This window comes from Pelodiscus sinensis, chromosome 9 (genome assembly GCF_052426305.1).
Source record: "Pelodiscus sinensis isolate ZL-2025 chromosome 9, ASM5242630v1, whole genome shotgun sequence".
In the NCBI taxonomy this organism is placed as follows: domain Eukaryota; kingdom Metazoa; phylum Chordata; order Testudines; family Trionychidae; genus Pelodiscus; species Pelodiscus sinensis.
In genome coordinates this window covers 2,823,522-2,842,547 of record NC_143060.1, presented here as the reverse complement: position 1 = coordinate 2,842,547, position 19,026 = coordinate 2,823,522, and the positions used below count along the sequence as shown (strand labels likewise).

The 19,026-nt window shown below is 49.7% G+C and overlaps 1 protein-coding gene across 4 annotated transcripts in view; it reads right to left on the bottom strand.

The window, feature by feature from the left end:
* Nucleotides 1–19,026, bottom strand: part of RNF220 (ring finger protein 220) — a 327,592-nt gene that overhangs the window by 8,953 nt on the left and 299,613 nt on the right. For all 4 annotated transcript variants that reach the window (XM_075935807.2, XM_075935809.2, XM_075935808.2 and 1 more), the window contains 2 exons: nucleotides 7,930–8,038; nucleotides 5,605–5,679 (listed from right to left, as the gene is read on the bottom strand). In XM_075935807.2, the coding sequence (XP_075791922.1) occupies nucleotides 5,605–5,679; nucleotides 7,930–8,038 (184 nt within the window). The remainder of the gene's footprint in view (nucleotides 1–5,604; nucleotides 5,680–7,929; nucleotides 8,039–19,026) is intronic.

Here is a 19,026-nt window from a genome sequence, read left to right as displayed (position 1 = left end):
TGTAGCACCCGGCCTGCATTCAGGGACACGCGGCTGTCACCGGGGAACATGCCCACCATGGCCACCATTTATACTTCCATTCAAATCTAAGAACTACTAGCCAGATGATGAATGAGTATGCCAAGGAGGTGCTAGGTCTGGCTGCACAGAGCCGAGAAGAAGGCTCTCCCATCCGCTACTACCATGCAGCCACATCTCGCACAGAGCTCATGTCCTAAGACACAGACAGTGGTCTTGGAGCTGTAACTCACATGAATGATAACTGGAAAGCATTTAGGAACATCTAATTAGATGCTGAAATGCCACAATCTCACAACGGAGGAAGAAGGCAGGGATAATTAAAGGGTGGGAGAATAAGGCAGCAACATAAAATAAAAATATTAAAGAAAGAAAGAGGAAATGGATAGCAATGAATACAAATCAGATGTTAGAAGTTGTAGAAAATTGATAAGGGAAGCAAAGGGACACTAAGAGAAATCTGTGGCCAGTAGAATTAAGGACAATTAATTTTAAAAATATATTAGGAACAAAAATAATTCTTATAATGGGACTGGATTAGATGGAAATATTAGAATTACCAATAAAGTCTTCAAGAAATATTTGCTTTATATTTTGGGAAAAATAGATGCTCTCTCATCTCATGGTGACAATAATGCTCTTTCCACTCCACTAGTATCTTTGGAGGTGTTCAAGAGAAGCAGGCCCAAGTAACTTGCATCCAGGAGTTTTGAAAGAGCTGTCTGAGGAGCTGGCTCACTAGACTGTTAATGATGATTTTCAGTAAGTGTTGGAGCGCACAGGACATTTCAGAAAGCTAATGTTGTTCTGATTTTTAAAAAGGGAAAATAGTCTGACCCAAGGAATTAATCCTGGGCAAGAAAATGGAGCAGCTGATACTCAACTCAATAAAGAACTAAAAGGAGAGTAACATTATTAATGCAAAGCAACATGAGTTTATGGAAAATAGATCCTGGAAAATTAACTTGATCTCTTTCTTGATGAGATGACATGTTTGGTTGATAAAGGGAATAATGTTTTATTTAGACTTTTGTCACTAGTTGTATCAGTGGCACAGAGGCAAACATAAAACCATGGTGAAATTAAGGGCGTGGTAGATGATGAAGAGGAGATGACTGAGTCCATGCAATCTGGAACCCTTGGTAAGCTGGGTGCCAAACATAGCGCGTGTTTTAATACAGCTAGCTGTAAAGGGATCCATCTGGGAACAAGTATCACCAGCCGTATGCACAGGATGGGGGTTCTATGCCGGGAGCAGCCCCTGCTTGCGGTGGGCTTCCTGTGGGGCTGGGTAATTAACCGTGGGAACGTTTTTCGACTGTCCCGGTGGATTGTCCGTTTAACTCACGATTGCAGGCGTTTCTCAAAGATCACGCTGAAGAATCCTTTCGGGATGTTCTCTTGCCTGCGCCACACACTAGTTCCCACCTGGCTTTAGAATATCCGAATATTTACGTGGACCCTCTCAGGCCCGGATGTGCGAGATCCTGCACCAGGCCTGCTGAGGAGGGGGGAAGGAGCGGGAGAGAGTCCCATATGAGGAGAGGCTAAAACAACTGGGACTTTTCAGCTTAGAAAAGAGGAGACTGAGGGGGGATATGATAGAGGTCTATAAAATCATGAGTGGTGTGGAGAGGGCGGATAAAGAAAAGTTATTTATTAGTTCCCTAAATAGAAGAACTAGAGGACACCAAATGAAATTAATGGGTAGCAGGTTTAAAACGAATAAAAAAGTTCTTCACACAGCGTGTAGTCCACCTGCGGAACTCCTTGCCAGAGGAGGCTGTGAAGGCTAGGACTATAACAGAGTGTAAAGAGAAGCGAGATAATTTCATGGAGGTTAGGTCCATAAAAGCCTATTAGCCAGGGGATAAAATGGTGTCCTTGGCCTCTGTTTGTCAGAGGCTGGAGAGAGAGGGCTGAAGACAAATTGCTTGATCATTGTCTTCGGTCCACACCCTCTGGGGCACCTGGTGCTGGCCACTGTCGGCAGACAGGATACTGGGCTAGAAGGACCTTTGGTCTGACCCAGTACGGCCGTTCTTATGTTCTTATGAGTGGGGGCAACTGCCCTGGGGCCCGGCAATTCAAACGGGCCGCCAGAGCTCCGGGTGGGGCCAACGGCTGGAGAAGGGGTGGGGGTTGCATGTCCCAGTCCCGCCCCTTCGGCCTGAAGCCCCACTCCTTCCGGGAACACAGCACTCCCCCGCTTGCCCACGGAGCTAGCAACTCTCGGTCTCTCCCCCTGCCCAGGTTTCCAGGACAACCTTGGGAAACATCACTGAAAGGTTTGTGCCGTGGTCTTCCTGTCTGTCAACTGGGCACAAGGACACCGCTTCCTTCCCGGACGTGTGAGGTGCTGCTGTTCACATGTGGCGCTGAGGAGCCCCGCCCACACAAATCTGCCCGCAAACAGGGTCTGAAAAACCAGCCTGCAAGCAAACGAAGAGGTACAGGGGAGACTGATCGCGCTGGAAACTAGAGCTGTATTTGGTTACCCGGTAAGCATTCAGCCCCGCCGTGGGCACACGGAACCTTGGTCGCGCTGCGGCAGTCCTGGCAGGACCCGGCTGCGCCCCACCACGCCCGGTAAGACTTCCGACCCCAGCTGCCCTGTGCCTGCGCAAACGGCACCATTTTTATCGCTTCACCAGTTAACTATTTTCCCCAACGTTTACGTCCCTACCGGAAACGCAGGCAGGACCCTGCTGGTCCCTGGGTTTGGATACATGCGTCCCCCCCACCATCCATCACCCACACCCTCAGAACCACACAGAGCGCAGGTGTGTGCCAACGGCTGCCCTCGGGCCCTGGCGGGTTTGCTCTGCGCAGGCCGAGGAGTGAGCCGTTAAGATGGTCGCGTGTTTAAAGTGCTCGGACTGTGCCCGCCCAGAGGGATTCTCCACCCCTCAGAGAGGCCTGAGTTGCACGAAGAGGCCCGTATCAAACGCTGGAGTTTGGCACATTCGGGATGCACCCGGGGAAGTACAGCTCCGCTCTGGTGAGCGAGCGGGAGGGGCCCTTGTCACCAGCCAGGCTTGCGGGTATACGATCCCATCCGCCGGCTCGGCTCACCCCTGCACGCGAACCCGGCCTCGGGAGCTGGGCTCAGGCTTTGTTCACAGAAGGGCGAGCTACGCGCCCACTGCAGAACATGGGGCTCAGCGAGCCTGGGGGAGCAGCTGTTGGGGAAAAAAAAAAATGACCCCCCAGGTTTCACTGATCAACTCTGCAGGTCTGATCCGGAGTCCGACACACACAGCACGAAGCCCGGGATGCCTCTCGCCGAAGGTCTCAGGGCCCGATCCTGAGCACTGTCGAGAGCACCAGGGCGTCCGGGGGTGCTCTGCCCTGGGGCGACACGGCTCTAGAAAGGATTCAGGATTTGGTATCATCCCACCTGCTCCACGGAGACCGGCACGGGCAGCACGCGCCCTCCTGTGTGACGCGGGAAGCTCCCTCTCCTACTCCCCCGCCTTGCCTCTCAGGCCTCGAGCGAGGGCACCAGAAAACCGAACCTAACCCGACATCTCAGCTGTGCCTGGAAAAACGAGGCTGCTCCCGGCGCAGGATGGCCGAGCTCCAGCCTGCTCAGCGGCGGCCGGAAGCTCGGCACAACTCACCCGCCCGCAACGCCCATTAACTCCAACAAATTGTTTATTGCACAACAGAAGAAAAATGTCGCCCCTCTTCCCGCGCCCCCCCGCCCAATCTTTCCATGTGTGCGCCGCTTCCCCTGCCGCCCCCGTGGGGAGCTGGCTCTCTACCCAGGGAAAGGTAACAGCAGCAATTATTCCACACTACCCAACAGCTCCTTGCTTGTTAAAGAAAACACGTCTCTTTTGTGCCCGAAATAAAAGGAGATACCTTAATTAGAACAGTGCAGGTTGGCGAGTATTAAACATTGGGCCCAGCTGCTGTACGCCATTAAATTCATAAAATAAAAGGGGGGGGGGCAGTCTTAACGAGATTACACACATTGACTTTGATCAAGACACAAAAGCACCAAGGCGTTCCAGGGTTTTTATTGCTGTCTTCGGGCTACATTTTAATGGTTACGTTAGAAACGCGAGAACGCAGGCTGGGAGACTCGGGCGAAGGGGGAGAGTCTGAGCGTGCCTTGGGAAAGGCCCTGGTTTAATAAACCGCCGGCTGCAGGGAGAGGGGAAGGCTGGGGAACAGATGAGCGGCCGCTTATTAATTGCTTCCCCCACACAAGTGCCAGCACCTCGCCCTACGTCCTGCTGGAATGTTCCCTGCCATCCTGCGTGCTCAGAGCCATGCTCTGGGCGTGGCGGCTACATGGCTAACCCGGTCCCCATCTACCCCACACAGCCGCGGGTGGAGCGGGGCCAGACTGCGTCTGAACACGTCTCTCCGCGCAGGACAGAAGCCATGGCCAAGCCTTAGAAGGGCTCCCAAGAGGGGCAGTGGACTCAAGAGACCATCCCAGGCCGGCGGGGAGAAGACGGGCGACGGGAACGGGAAAGTAAAATCCAGCGTGGGATAGAAACGCTCTACTGCAGCCAGCACGGAGGGATTCGATTATATCCAGGCTCAGCCAGGGCAACGGCGCGTACATGCATCTAAAGACCTTACTGCTACGCGGCGTCTGCAATGTGCAGCTAACTGCCTAAAAAGGCCTGCGTAAGCTGAGCAGGGACTGGGTGTTGTGAAGAGCCATAAAATACAGCCCAGGGAGAGGCCAATTACCAAGGTTGCTATTAATACCGACTGCTGCAGGCATGACAGTCTCTAAAGGATCATCGCCTGGTTAGCTGAAGCTCCAAATTTCCAGTGTGTTCTGGAAAGCTAAGATTTTGCAGGACTGAACAGCAGCAGCTTTTCGAAGAGTGCTATCCCCCGCATGCCATGTGCGACCCTGGAGCATCTCACTAATGTGTTCAAGCGACTCGCTTAAAATTCCCACTGTCCGCGTCGAGCAAAATGGAAAAGTTGGGGTCAGCGGAAAATAAAAGCAGATTTAAAAAACAAACCAAAAGCCAAGCAAAGTCAGGGTTTGGAAAGAAAAGGACCCCACTTTTAAACAAACACAACAGTGTCCCTGTGAAACTAACAAGGTGGCAAATCCCAAGGATTGAGAGCTATCGATTTTACTGATTTTCCAGGCAACCAACCAAGCTATTTCAACATGGCAGAACGCTGTTTCAGGTAGACCGAAAAGGAGAAGAAAACCGTATCAAGAAAAAAGGTGATCTATTACAGTCTCTCTTACAGAGACGCTTTTCTTTGGGTTTCCTAGAAGCTGCGTGCGGCGCAGGGCAACTGATCCCAGCTACGTGCGTCTACGCTAGGATCCAATTCTGCAGCCGCACGGTGGGCGGAATGCCTTTGGAAAGCGACAGGAACTTAGCCCGAACCCTCCCGCCAGCTCGTAAATCGTTAGCAGGGCCACTCAGTTCCACCCCACGACTCCGAGCAGGCTGGGGTGGTGGGTACCCCGTCAACGCAGACCCCCACCTCGCCCATTTCCTATCAAGGACGAGCCTTCTCCCCTGAGGTACGGGCATGCATCGGGAGGGGGAGAAGTCTAGGAACCCACGAGGAAGTAGCCAAGTGCCTCACCAGAGTTCGCAGCCAGCATTCCTCGCAGTGCACGTGCCAGCACTGAATGGAAGTCAGGGGCATTGTGTACGAGTCCTGAAGAGAAAAAGCAAAGACGCTCGTCACATCAAAGGCTGGCAGAGCCCCCGCTGCATTTATGTCCCCCGGGGCCTGGCTGTGGGGAGGGAGCAGGAGAAGAGCAGGACCTGTGCAAACACTCCCATTCTTCCCGCCTCACTCAGACCACAGCTCAGGAGTTGCTCCTAGTCCTACGAGCAAGGCAGCATGCGCCGGGCAGAACTCAGGCAAACTCCTGCCAACTTCAGGCCCAAGTGACAACCGAGCAGGGAGCTCAAACTCGGGCTCGAGAGCAGCCGAGGGAGACAGTCTCCCACAGGCTATTTCATTGCTTGACAGAAGCCCAGAACGAGTGTTCTGTCAGCTGAGCGCTCGGGCGGCCGCCCAGGAGAGAGTCAGGTGCTGCCCAGCTCATGAGCAGCGCGCCTACAGCCGGCAGAGTGTGTTTCTGTTGGTGGTGCACATCGGCATGTGCCTTTGGTGCACAGAACACAAATTTATTCTGCACACGGATGGCAAAAAATTTAGAGGGAACCCTGCCCATAACCCACATGGGGGCAACCTGATGACCTAGAGAGGTACGTCCTCACTGAAACGATACAGCCCTGCGAGTCAGAGACAGCTGCCACAGACTGGCTGTGGCTGTGCCATGGGTCTTTCATCGTGGGGCGGTGATGCCGCTTTCTGTCGTCAGATTGCGCAGGGGCAGAGATAAGGGGGAAGATTAACTTTGACCCTGCTGGAAAAACTTAACTAGCCGCTGAGAACACTGTGGTCATTTCACCGTCACCCTCTCGCTGCTCCAAGTGATTGATTGCGAAGGGCAGGAATCCACGTCGGACCGCAGGCCTGGCCTCGAGTCAGAGATGGAAGTCTGTCCGACCGACCTAGGACCGGCCTGGAGTACGTCAAAATGCTTCCCTGCACCAGCTCGCATGTCACTGGCTTCTCCAGCCCAGCAACACTTGAAGCATGGGACAAACGGAGCTCGGGGATAAAACCAAACGAGAGAGGCAAAAAGCTGCAGGTTCTGAGCCATTAGAGGGAGCTGCAGCCTCTCTTTAGGGAAGCCAAAGCATCACCACATGTACAGCTAATAGGGCACAGGCAACTTTGAAATGCACAGGCAAAATTCATGCCTGCAAGCCACCGGGTGGATCTCAAATCAGGCGCTCTCCTCTCCTTCCATGTGTGCAACTCTGCATGCACAGGAAGAGAAGAGCCCAGGCATTTAGGAGTACGCATGGTCAATCACGACTGGGGTAGAGAAAGTGAATAAGGAAAAGTGATTGACTTGTTCCCATAACATAAGAACCAGGGGTTAAGAAATGATATTAATAGGTAGCAGGTTTAAAACAAGCAAAAGGAAGTTTTTCTTCATGCAGCGCACAGTCAACCTGTGGAACTCCTTGCTAGAGGATGTGGTGAAGACAAGGACTTTAAACAAGGTTCAAAAAAAAGCTAGATAAATTCATGGAGGTTAGGTCCATCAATGGCTATTAGCCAGGATGGGTAGGAATGGTGTCTCTAACCTCTGTTTGTCAGAGGCTGGAAATGGGCGACAGGGGAGGGATCACTGGATGATTCCCTGGATGGTTCCCTGTTCTGTTCCCTTCCTCTGGGGCCCCTGGCATTGGCGCTGTGGGCAGACAGGACACTGGGCTAAATGGGTGTTTGGTCTGACCCAGTCTGGCCGCTTTACAGAATGCTGTCCTATGAAGTTAGACATTTCTGCTAATACAGGCAGCTACAAACACCAATTAAGTGATAGAAGGTTTTATGTTCTCCCCTTTGGAGTCCTGTATTTTACTTTTTTATTTTATATATCTATATCTATCTCCAGGGCTCAACAAACTAGAGCCGCGCGCCCCGTTTACCGGCAGCGCGCGCATGCGCAATGCGGCTCTTGTGCATGTGCAGTGCGAGGCTGGCGAGCGGCTTTTGCCGCCGTTTGTCAAGCCCTGTATATATCTATATATAAATGTATTGTGTTTTAAAAATTTTGTAAGCCGCCTCAAATATTTTAAATAGAGAGGCAGGGTAAAAATATTTTAAACAAACACACACACATAGAACGGATACACACACGGAAAAAAATTGGCAGCATATTTACCCAGAGATTGGAGGAGATGTTTTTCTCTTGGGTAAGGACAGGGATGCCTTCACGCTACCAAAGAAACAGGATTTACCCTCTCCCCACCTCAGCAAGACAAGCCAAAGGTACCAAGACATGCTCTGATTCATTGCCACAACCGGCGTGCTACTCACCATGCAAATGAGACATTTATAACGGTCTCCACGGGAAAGCTGCCTTTCTAACTCACGGACGCGAGCCTTTAGCGCTTCGAACGTCGTCACTGCCGAGTCTTCTGTAATTCTGAAAGAGACGGTGAAAGTCAGGGCTGCTGGGTACATGAAATCATTAGGGCTTTCCGAAAGCTAAATTCAGAGTCCTTTTTGGTAAGTGAAGAAGATGCAGTGACAAGGTCCAAAGAAACCAATTCAGCATATGCAAAGGGCTACTTGGAAAGGAGGCTTGCTAAGAAGCCCATGGCTTGTGTCCTTTCTGCCAGAAGCTCTGGCAAACACTGTCACGTTGCAAAGCAGAGCTCTGGAAAAGAGAAGAGCCGTGGGTGGGAAATGTTACACAGAACGTGATTCAGCCGAAACGAAACGGTGGAAGCAGCAGTCTCTCCCCTTTACTCCCTCCTTTCTCTATCGCTGCAAGATGCCCCGGGTCAACCCCCGACACAGCTCCGAGTGCGGCTCTGGAGACGGAAAGGCGTTTCTCACACTGCAAAAGCAAGACTCTGTCCCTCCCACTAGTCCCTAAAGAGGATGTTACACAGATGTTACTGAAGTCAGACATTTTGAAATAAGTGTAACTGCCACCAGGCGCATTTGAACCTGGGACCTCTGGAGCTTAGTGTAGGAACCTCTACTGCTTGAGCTAAAAGCCAGCTGGCCCTCAGCCCACGCTGTAGAGGTCTCTTGTTCTTATCTTGTTGCTGCGGTCCAGGTGCCACTGCATGGGACAGTGAACCACACTAGGGCACTGTCTACACTCGCGGCTTCTTGCGCGAGTAATATGCAAATGAGGCTAAGCGTGGAATATTGCCGAGCCTCATTTGCATACCTAATGAGCCACCATTTTTTTCAGAAGAGGCTCTTGCGCAAGAAGGAGAGTCTACACTGCCCCTTCTTGCGCAAGAAAACCCTCTTGCGCAACGCCGTTACACCTATTACTTTTCAGGAAGAACGGCATTGCACAAGAGGGTTTTTCTTGTGCAAGAAGGGGCAGTGTAGATGCTCCTTGCAAAAGAGCCTCTTCCGAAAAAAATGATGGCTCATTAGGTATGCAAATGAGGCTCGGCGATATTCCACTCAGCCTCATTTGCATATTACTTGCACAAGAAGCCGCAAGTGTAGACATAGCCTAGGTGTGTGGGTTACATAAGCAGTTCAGATAATTCACATCTAAGAGTTTTAAAAGAGCTGCCCGAGGCACTCCCCAAACAGCTAATGTAGATTTTCAACACGTCTTGGAACACTGGCAAAGTTCCAGAAGACTGGAAGAAATCTAATGAGGTGCCAATATGTAAAAAAGGTAAACGGGCTGACTTGGGTAATTATGGGCCTGTCAGCCTGACATCGATCTTGAGCAACGTAATGGAGCAGGGCATAAAGGACCTGATTAATAAAGAATTAAAGGACTTGACTAGAAGTGATTATAATTAATGCCAATCAATATGGATTTACAGAAAAAAAATCCCATCAAATTAACTGGTTTTGACGAGATTACAAGTTTGGTTAATAAAGGCAACAGTGCTGATATTTAGACTTCTGTATAGCGTTCTGACTTGTGACACACTGATTAAAAAACTAGACTGATGTAAAATGTACAGGGTGCATGTTAAACAGATCAAAAGCTGGCTAACTGATAGATCTCAGAAAGTAACTGTACATAGGGACTCATCATCCACAGCAGGTATGTTTCTAATGAGCTCAGATCTCGGCCCTGCACTATTTAATCGTTTTGTCAACGAGCCAGAGAAAAAACAATCACCGCCAAGAAAGTTTGTGGATGACACAACAACAGGGCAGGGGGTAAATAGTAACTGGTCCTCTTCATTGATACAGGGTACATTGGGCACAAGCACGCAATACATTTCAATGTGGCTAAATGTAAATATTTACATCAAGGAGCAAGGTATGCAGGCCATGCTTCTGGGATAGGAGCTCTATGCTGGGAAGCAGGGACTCAGATTTGGGGGTCATGGTGGACAGTCAGCTGACCACAAGCTCCCAGGGTGACACTGCGGCCAAAGGAGCTAATGTGACCCTGGGAGTCGGAGCAGAAAGGTTATTTTACCTTTCGATTCGGCATGGGTGGAACAGTGTTTCCTGTTCTGGTATCCCCAGTTGAAAAAGGAGGTTGAGAAGCTGAAGAGGGTTCACAGAAGAGTTTTGAGAAGGATTAAAGGGTTAGAAATCCTGCCTTCCAGCAACAGAACCAAGCCGGTCAATCTATTTTGCTTAAAAAAGAGACAATTAAGGGATCGCTTGATTATATTGTAAGTGCCTATACAGGGAACGTATTTGATAACTGGTTCTTCTACCTGGCAGAAGAAAGTAGAACTCGATGCAGTGGTTGTAAGCTGAAGCAAGACAAATTCAGACCAGAAATAAGGAATACATTTTCACAGTAATTAACTACTGGAACAACTGACCAGGGCTCGTGGTAGGTTCTCCATGACTGGCAATGTTTGCATCCAAGTTTGTTTTTCTAAAAGCTCTGCTCTAAGAACAGACGAGGGAATGGAGCAGAACGCCACAGCTACAAACACCATGTCAAGGAGCTAGATATGAAAGCAGCTTTGTAAGCCCGTCTTGCCCATTTGCTCAGGGTCATGTTTGATGGGCAGCACTGTAGCGCCACACAGGTACGGCCGCAAGGACAGCAAAGTGCATTGTCATGATTCTGACAGGCTAACAGAGCTGGCTGACAGCTGAGAGTTGGACAGACGGCAAGAGCGAGAAAACGGAAGGCAAGATGAGAGCGACCGAGAAGGGCGTCTAATTGAAAAGGACGCCTGAGGAAGAGGAGAAACACCAGCCTTTCACTGTGTAGACATAACTAAGTTCCCTTTGACTTTCCTCTTAAAACCTTTTACAGAATATTGCAGCCAGAAAAAGAGTTTGCTGCTCCACAGCCGCAGTGCAGAAGATCCAAAGCTGGGAGGGGTCGCAAGTACTTTGGAGGACAGAGTCGTAATTCAAAATGATCTGGACAAAACTGGAGAAATGGTCTCAGGTAAACAGGACGAAGTTTAATAAGGGCAAATGCAAAGAGCTCCACTTAGAAAGGAACAATCAGTTTCACACAAACAGAATGGGAAGCGACTGTCTAGGAAGGAGTACGGCAAAAAGGGATCTAGGGGTCATAAAGGACCAAGGGCTAAATAGGAGTAAACAGTGTGACATTGTTTCAAAAACAGCAAACATGACTCTGGGCTGCACAAACAGGAGTGTAGTGAGCAAGACACGAGAAGTCATTCTTCCACTCTGCTCTGCACTAATTAGGCCTCAGTTGGAGTCTTGTGTCCAGTTCTGGGCACCACATTTCAAGAAAGAGGTGGACAAATTGTAGAGGGTCCAGAGAAGAGCAACAAAAATGATTAAAGGGCTAGAAAGCATGAGCTATGAGGCAAGGCTGAAGGAATTGGGCTTGTTTAGTTTGGAAAAGAGAAGACTGAGGGAGGACATGAGAGCGGTTTTCAGGTATCTAAAAGGATGTCACAGGGAGGAGGAGGGAAAAGTGTTCTTAACCTCAGAGGACAGGACAAGGAACAATGGGCTTAAACTGCAGCAAGGGAGGTTTAGGTTGGACATTAGGAAAAACTTCCTGTCAGGGTGGTTAAACACTGGAATAAATTGCCTAGGGAGGCTGTGGAAACTCCATCACATGAGATATTCAAGAGCAGGTTAGACAGACATCTATCAAGGATGATCTAGACCATGGGTTCCCAAACTGGGGGGGCGTGAAGAATTTCCAGGGGGGAGGGTGCGAGGCAACCCAGCCCCCCCCATCAAGTTTTGCTGTCCTGGTCAGTTCCTCTTTTTTTTTTGCTCAACAAGTTTTGCTGGGGGGGGGGAGGGGGGAGAAAAAAACGTGCGGGTTTTTCAAAAATTAAAAAAGGGGTCAGGATGCTGTGCTTGGTCCTGCCATGAGGGCAGAGGAGTGGACTTGATGATCTCTTGAGCTCCCTTCCAGTTCTAGCAGTCGACGGATTCTATGATATTTCATTCCAAGTTAATTTCAGGACCTATCTATGCAGCTTCCAAATCAGAAGGCGGCAAGAAAAACCCACCATCTGACAACATAGAATTTATTCCACGCGCCTCAGTAACACCTGTAAGAGAAGCCAGGCGCTGCCCTAAAGAACTTACTGCAGCAAACGGTGAGTGAACAGGCGGGTACACGTGGTTTGAGGCAGGGGCCTGTGAACACTCAGGACTGGGATAAGCAGCAGCAGATCCATGTATCTGGCTTTTGGTGTATTGGTCACCATCACCTCCACTCAAGGCTATGGAAAGAGAACTGAAAGGGCCGATCTCTTGTCTCTTCATAGGCAGAAGGGAATCTTGCTAGTTTCTCCTGTTGCCATGTTGGCTGGGCGGAGTCAAGACGATGGAAACCCCTGGATGTGACCATAAAGCAAGTGGCTCTGAATTACAGCAGAAATGGCTCTGGGTCCCAAAGGATCCTCAGAATCACTTTTCTGAGCCCAACTGAGGCCTTGTCCACACTAACCCCATCTCCCGCCGCCCATCAAAGCTACACAACTTCAATGTATTTACCGCGGTGTCTTCTCCGTGGAGGCTGCTCTCCCATCGACTCCGCCCACTTTTATCCTGCTGGAGTCACGGGAGAGCTCTCGGGGATCGATTTATCGTGTCTCTGCAGACATGATAAATTGACTGCCTGGGGACTGATCCACCTGGCCTGAAACCAAGCCCTAACGCTGAAGAGGATGCAGAGAGAAGGGGTGGAGAGAAGGTAGGAACAATCCGTACAGAGCCTTCTTTGGGCATAATCCGCGCAGAGCTCTCACAGCGGCAATCCCAGCCTGCAATGCAGGGACGAGCCACCAATTTTAAGGTTGCCAAGAACTTTTCCACTTGTCCCCCTGTGCAGGGTGCTGCTGCACCCGAAAGGATACAGTGACGTGGCTGCAGGCTAATTCTCCCCTCTATCTAATGAAAGGCATAAGGAGATTTCTGACAGTTTTTGAGCTTGACCAGAATCCAGATTTTCGCCAGGTAACCCAGCAGAGGTGGGGGACCAGGAAAACGTCAGTGTCAATCAAATTCTTCAAGGCTGACAGAACAAAATGTTTCTGTCTCCAGCTCAGCCCAGAGGCGCAGCTTAAAAGAAAGTGACCAGCCCAACAACGGGAGGGGAGCGCAAATGGTTTGTGGGCAAAAGTCTCAAGGGCTGATCCCATCAGCTGTTCTGTGAAGCCGCCGAGATAATTGCGCCTGTCCAGTAATAAATGAATGAAATCAGAAAAGGACGCCGCACAGAAGTATAAGCAATAACACTCAGAGCCTGCCTGATACAATGGCCAATCAATAGGAGGGCTGTAGATCAGGGCGCTAGTTAGCTGGAAAATGACCGTGCTGCTGTGTGCGTCACGCTGTTGGGATCCTGGACAATCAATGTGGGAGCTATCGATTTAGTTATTATCACTTCATACGCTCCAGACATTGTTAAACATACATTTATTAACAAGGCTGGGGTGCCCTCGGCAGAGAGGGAGTTCTAACAAGTGCAACCTCTCCTAGCTCTGATCAACGCTCAGCACTAGACTTTTAACCTCCCTATGCCTCCGCACCAAGCTCCAGCGCAGAACAAACCCTAAAGACCCAGGGATAAGACCCGGCCCCAGCTCACCAGCTGCGAGAGAGGTTTTGGCTCTAAGTGCGTGTCTCGTGACTGCTCTCTCGAGAAGCCTCCTGGAGCAGCAGACGCAAAGGACACAAGGCTCCAAACCAAACGAGAGCTTCCAAAGAGAGGCAGGAAGCGAGGCCGAGGGAAACAGGGCGAACCTAGTGCAGAAAGGAAGCTTACACTTCTGCGTAGACGAGGAGTCACTTCCCTCGTCGCTGGTCCCTGTGCCACCCCGAACACAAGCTGGTCCACTGCCAAATTTCACCGTTAACCAACTGCTTGGATGCGAAAGCGGAGCATCACGCAACAGCAAATCTTCCTGGAGCAGACAGGCTGGGAACCCCTTCCTGAGATGCTGGCTGGCCTGAGAAAGGCTGGCCTGGCTTGGGAAGTGCTGCAGAAGCAAGTGACGCCAGGGGGAGGGAGTCAGCCAACTCGTTTCCACCCATCGCTCACGGGAAGCGGAAGGAACCAGCAGACAGCGCCCGGGAGCGGGAGACAGGACTCCTGGGTTCTAGCCGCAGCTCGACTGCTGGCCGACCGTGTGACGTCACAAGTCATCCCAGCCGTCTGCCTGCCACAGCTACCACGTCACACACACGAACAACGACGTTCCTCAAGGTCTGGAAACTACCGAGAGATCGCCAAGGTGCTACTGCAGCTGGGAGGGCCATGTCTGCAGCACTGGCGTTTCTCCGGCACTGGATGATCCGAGGAATGGAAAACCTGTCTTATGAAAGGAGACTCAAGGAGCTTGGCTTGTTTACTTTAACCAAAAGAAGGCTGAGGGGGGACATGATTGCACTCTTTAAATATATTAGAGGGATAAATACCAGGTAGGAAGAGGAATTATTTAAGCTTAATACCAATGTGAACACAAGAACAAATGGATATAAGCTGGCTAGTAGGAAGTTTAGACTTGAGATTAGACGAAGGTTTCTAACCATTAAGAACATAAGAACGGCCGTACTGGGTCAGAGCAAAGGTCCATCTAGCCCAGTATCCTGTCTGCCGACAGTGGCCAGCACCAGGTGCCCCAGAGAGGGTGGACCGAAGACAACGATCAAGCAATTTGTCTCCTGCCATCCCCCTCCAGCCTCTGACAAACAGAGGTCAAGGACACCAATTCTATCCCCTGGCTAATAGCCTTTTATGGACCTTAGAAGAATGAGGTTCTGGAACGGCCTTCCAAGGGAAGTAGTGGGGGCAAAAGATCTATCTGGCTTCAAGATTAAACTAGATGGGTTTATGAAGGGGATGGTTTGATGAGATAACATGATCTTGGTAACTAATTGACCATTCGTTATCAGTGGGAGTCATATAAAAAATGGAAACTAGGACAACTAACAAAGGATGAATATAGGCAAGCAACACGGGAATGCAGGGGCAAGATTAGAAAGGCAAAGGCACAAAATGAGATCAAACTAGCTACAGGCATAAAGGGAAACAAGAAGACCTTTTATAAATACATTAAAAGCAAGAGGAAGACCAAGGACAGGGTAGGCCCACTGCTTAGCGAGGAGGGAGAAGCAGTAACAGGGAACTTGGAAATGGCGGAGATGCTCAATGACTTCTTTGTTTTGGTCTTCACCGAGAAGTCTGGAGGTGTGCCTAACGTAGTGAATACAAGCAGAGAGAGGGTAAGTTTAGAAGATAGGATACACAAAGAACAAGTTAAAAATCACGTAGGAAAGTTAGATGTCAGCAAGTCACCAGGTTCTGATGAAATGCATCCCAGGATACTCAAGGAGCTGATAGAGGAGGTATCTGAGCCTTTAGCTATGATCTTTGAAAAATCATGGCAGACAGGGGAGATTCCAGAAGACTGGAAAAGGGCAAATATTGTGCCCATCTATAAAAAGGGGAATAAGAACAACCCAGGAAATTATAGACCGGTCAGTTTAACGTCTGTCCCAGGGAAGATAATGGAGCAGGTAATTAAGGAAATCGTATGCAAACACTTGGAAAGTAATAAAGTGATAGGGAATAGCCAGCATGGGTTTGTGAAGAACAAGTCATGTCAAACTAATCTGATAGCTTTCTTTGATAAGATAACGAGCCTTGTGGATAAGGGAGAAGCGGTGGATGTCATATACCTAGACTTTAGTAAGGCATTTGATACGGTCTCGCATGATATTCTTATTGATAAACTAGGCAAATATAACTTAGATAGGGCCACGATAAGGTGGGTGCATAATTGGCTGGATAACCGTAGTCAGAGAGGAGTTGTTAACGGTTCTAAATCCTGCTGGAAAGGGATAACAAGTGGAGTTCCTCAAGGGTCTGTTTTGGGACCCGTACTGTTCAATATCTTCATCAATGATGTAGATATTGGGATAGAGAGTACTCTTATTAAGTTTGCAGATGATACCAAACTGGGTGGGGTTGCAACTTCTTTGGAGGATAGGGACATAATTCAAAATGACCTTAGCAAGTTAGAGAAATGGTCAGAGGTAAACAGGATGAGGTTTAATAAAGAGAAATGCAAAGTGCTCCACTTAGGAAGGAACAATCAGTTCCATACATACAAGATGGGAAGCGACTGTCTAGGAAGGAGCATGGCAGAAAGGGATCTAGGGGTCATAGTGGACCACAAGTTGAATATGAGTCAACAGTGTGATGCTGTTGCAAAAAAAGCAAATATGATTCTAGGTTGTATCAACAGGTGTGTTGTAAGCAAAACTCGTGAAGTCATTCTGCCGCTCTACTCTGCACTAGTTAGGCCTCAGCTGGAGTACTGTGTCCAGTTCTGGGCGCCACATTTCAAGAAAGATGTGGAGAAATTGGAAAGGGTACAGAGAAGAGCGACAAGAATGATTAACGGTCTAGAGAACATGACCTATGAAGCCAGGCTTCATGAACTGGGCTTGTTTAGTTTGGAAAAAAGAAGATTAAGGGGGGACATGATAGCGGTTTTCAAATATCTAAAAGGGTGTCACAAGGAGGAAGGCGAAAATTTGTTCCTCTTGGTTTCTGAGGACAGGACAAGGAGTAATGGGCTTAAAGTGCAGCAGGGGAGGTTTAGATTGGACATTAGGAAAAAATTCCTAACTGTCAGGGTGGTCAAATATTGGAATAAATTGCCAAGGGAGGTGGTGGAATCTCCCTCTCTGGAGATATTTAAGAACAGGTTAGATAGACATCTGTCAGGGATGGTGTAGACGGAGCTTGATCCTGCCTTGAGGGCGGGGGGCTGGACTCGATGACCTCTCGAGGTCCCTTCCAGTCCTATTATTCTATGATTCTAATGGAGGGATGATAGGAGTTACTATAGAGAACTTTCTGGGTGTCTGGCTGGTGAGTCTTGCCCACATGCTCAGGGTTTAGCTGATCGCCATATTTGGGGTCGGGAAGGAATTTTCCTCCAGGGTAGATTGGCCGAAGCCCTGGAGGTTTTTCGCCTTCCTCTGTAGCATGGGGCACAGATCACAGCTGGAGGATTCTCTGCATCTTGGGGTCTTCAAACTATTCAAAGGCTTCAATATCTGAGATATAGGTGAGAGGGTTATTCTAGGAGAGGCTGGGTGAGATTATGTGGCCTGCACTGTGCAGGGGGGTCAGACTAGATGATCATAATGGTTCCTTCTGACCTTAGAGTCTCCCCTCGGCATCCTACACATGCATGAGGCTCAGCTGCGCCACCTCCCTTTACTCCCGGTGTAGTTAGCCAGAACGCTCATCACTTGCTCCCTGCAGCCAGGGAAGGCCAGAAGCCCATGAAGGGGGAGTTGAGGGTCACTCAATTTCAAGAGGGAGGGTCCTGTGCTTACAGGTGCCCACTAACAGGTGTTCTGCTGGCGAACCCGAGCGCTGTGACCCGCAGCTGGGGAAAGAGAGACCTTACTCTTCCTTGAAGATGAGGCTTTGACCAATGCCATTTGCTGCCTAGTCACGGGATTGCGTGGCTCAGAGAGCCATGCAGCCATCCACGGCAGAGGCAGCTGCGTCTGCTCCAAGAGAGGGAGCAGTTGTATGCTACTGGGGATGGAGCATACAGAAGAGTAACGAAAACCAGCAGCAGAAGTATTTTCTGGCGCTTGTTCATAGCAGTTCTCTTTCTCTACACCCTTCCCCCTACTGTTTAGCAAACCCCACCCAAACACCTGCTCTCTTCAGGTACCCAACAGGGGACAGGCATAGATGCACTGTGCAAGAGCAAATGATCTGTGTGCAAGTCAATTAGCATCATTACTCAGCTATCATGGGTTAGGAAAGGCAAGTTCCCCACCCCCACCCTCCCACGGTCATTTGTCAAACATTTGCATGCATGCAATCTTTGTTTCTTCAAATTAAACGGAGCAATTCCCACCTGACGTCCCAGTAGGCAATCTCAAGCAATTCCACTAATTAAATTACCTCTGATTCTGCAGGCCTGGAATCCCTCAATATACTGATGATTGTGCTTTCTCAACAAAATACTTGACCAAAGGAAAAAAAATGCTGATGTCAGCACGACTGACTTCTGTTAACCCTTCACAAGAGGCGGTTCCAGGCGGCCCTTTGGGAAAGGCGGCAGGCCGCTTGGTAGGGATTCACTGCACAGGGCAGGTACACGTCACAGACAGAAGAATGCCCACCGCATTCGATTCCCTGTGTAGCGAGAGGCCAGGACGAGACGCACGTCACACCCCTTCAGCCTGGCCGGCTCTGAAAGAGGGGCCCACCTCCCGGGGATTTCACGCCAGGAACTCTGTCATCAGGTGTTCGCAGAAAACACCCCTCTGGTTTGTTTATTTCAGCAGGGTATACATTTCCCCTTCTTCATAAATGGCCACACTGTACATAACATTCCATAAATTTTTACAGCTCCCGTTTGTATGCACCTTGTAAAACCATTTAGCACTGATTAAATGCACCAATAAAATTTCACGAGCTACTTTTGACACTTGATATTCTGACCTTCCCGTTTCTTCCTCACGCGTTTATTTTTGTTTTCTCACGCCTGTAAACACGGAGGGTGGGGGGGAGGAGAGAAGCCACCCCTTTTTCACACAAACTCCCGGGCAACGGCTATTGAATAAAGACGAGTCGGCCTTCTCCTCAAGACACGGATAGGGAAAAAACAACACACTTTATCCTCTCTTGCTAAGGGCCGGGTCAGGCCGCCTGCTGACACTAAGCATTTGGGGGGGAAGGGAATGGAGATGATCCAACATAATCTCGATGCAAGCAACAAAACAAGGCAAATCCCCAATCACATGGCTGTGACCTTCCAACTTCCTTGCCCTACCCCCCTCTTCCCTGCCCCTCAATTAAAATCTGTACCAGAGAGAAGTTCGGTGGAGCAGGGAGGGGCTTCCTAGCCTGTGAAGCCCTACGCACAGCTAGGGTGCTGCACAGCCAGCGACAGGCACTTCTTCAGCATGAGGAGCTTTGTCTCTCACTCCCACGACCAGCCAGGGGCTGCCTCA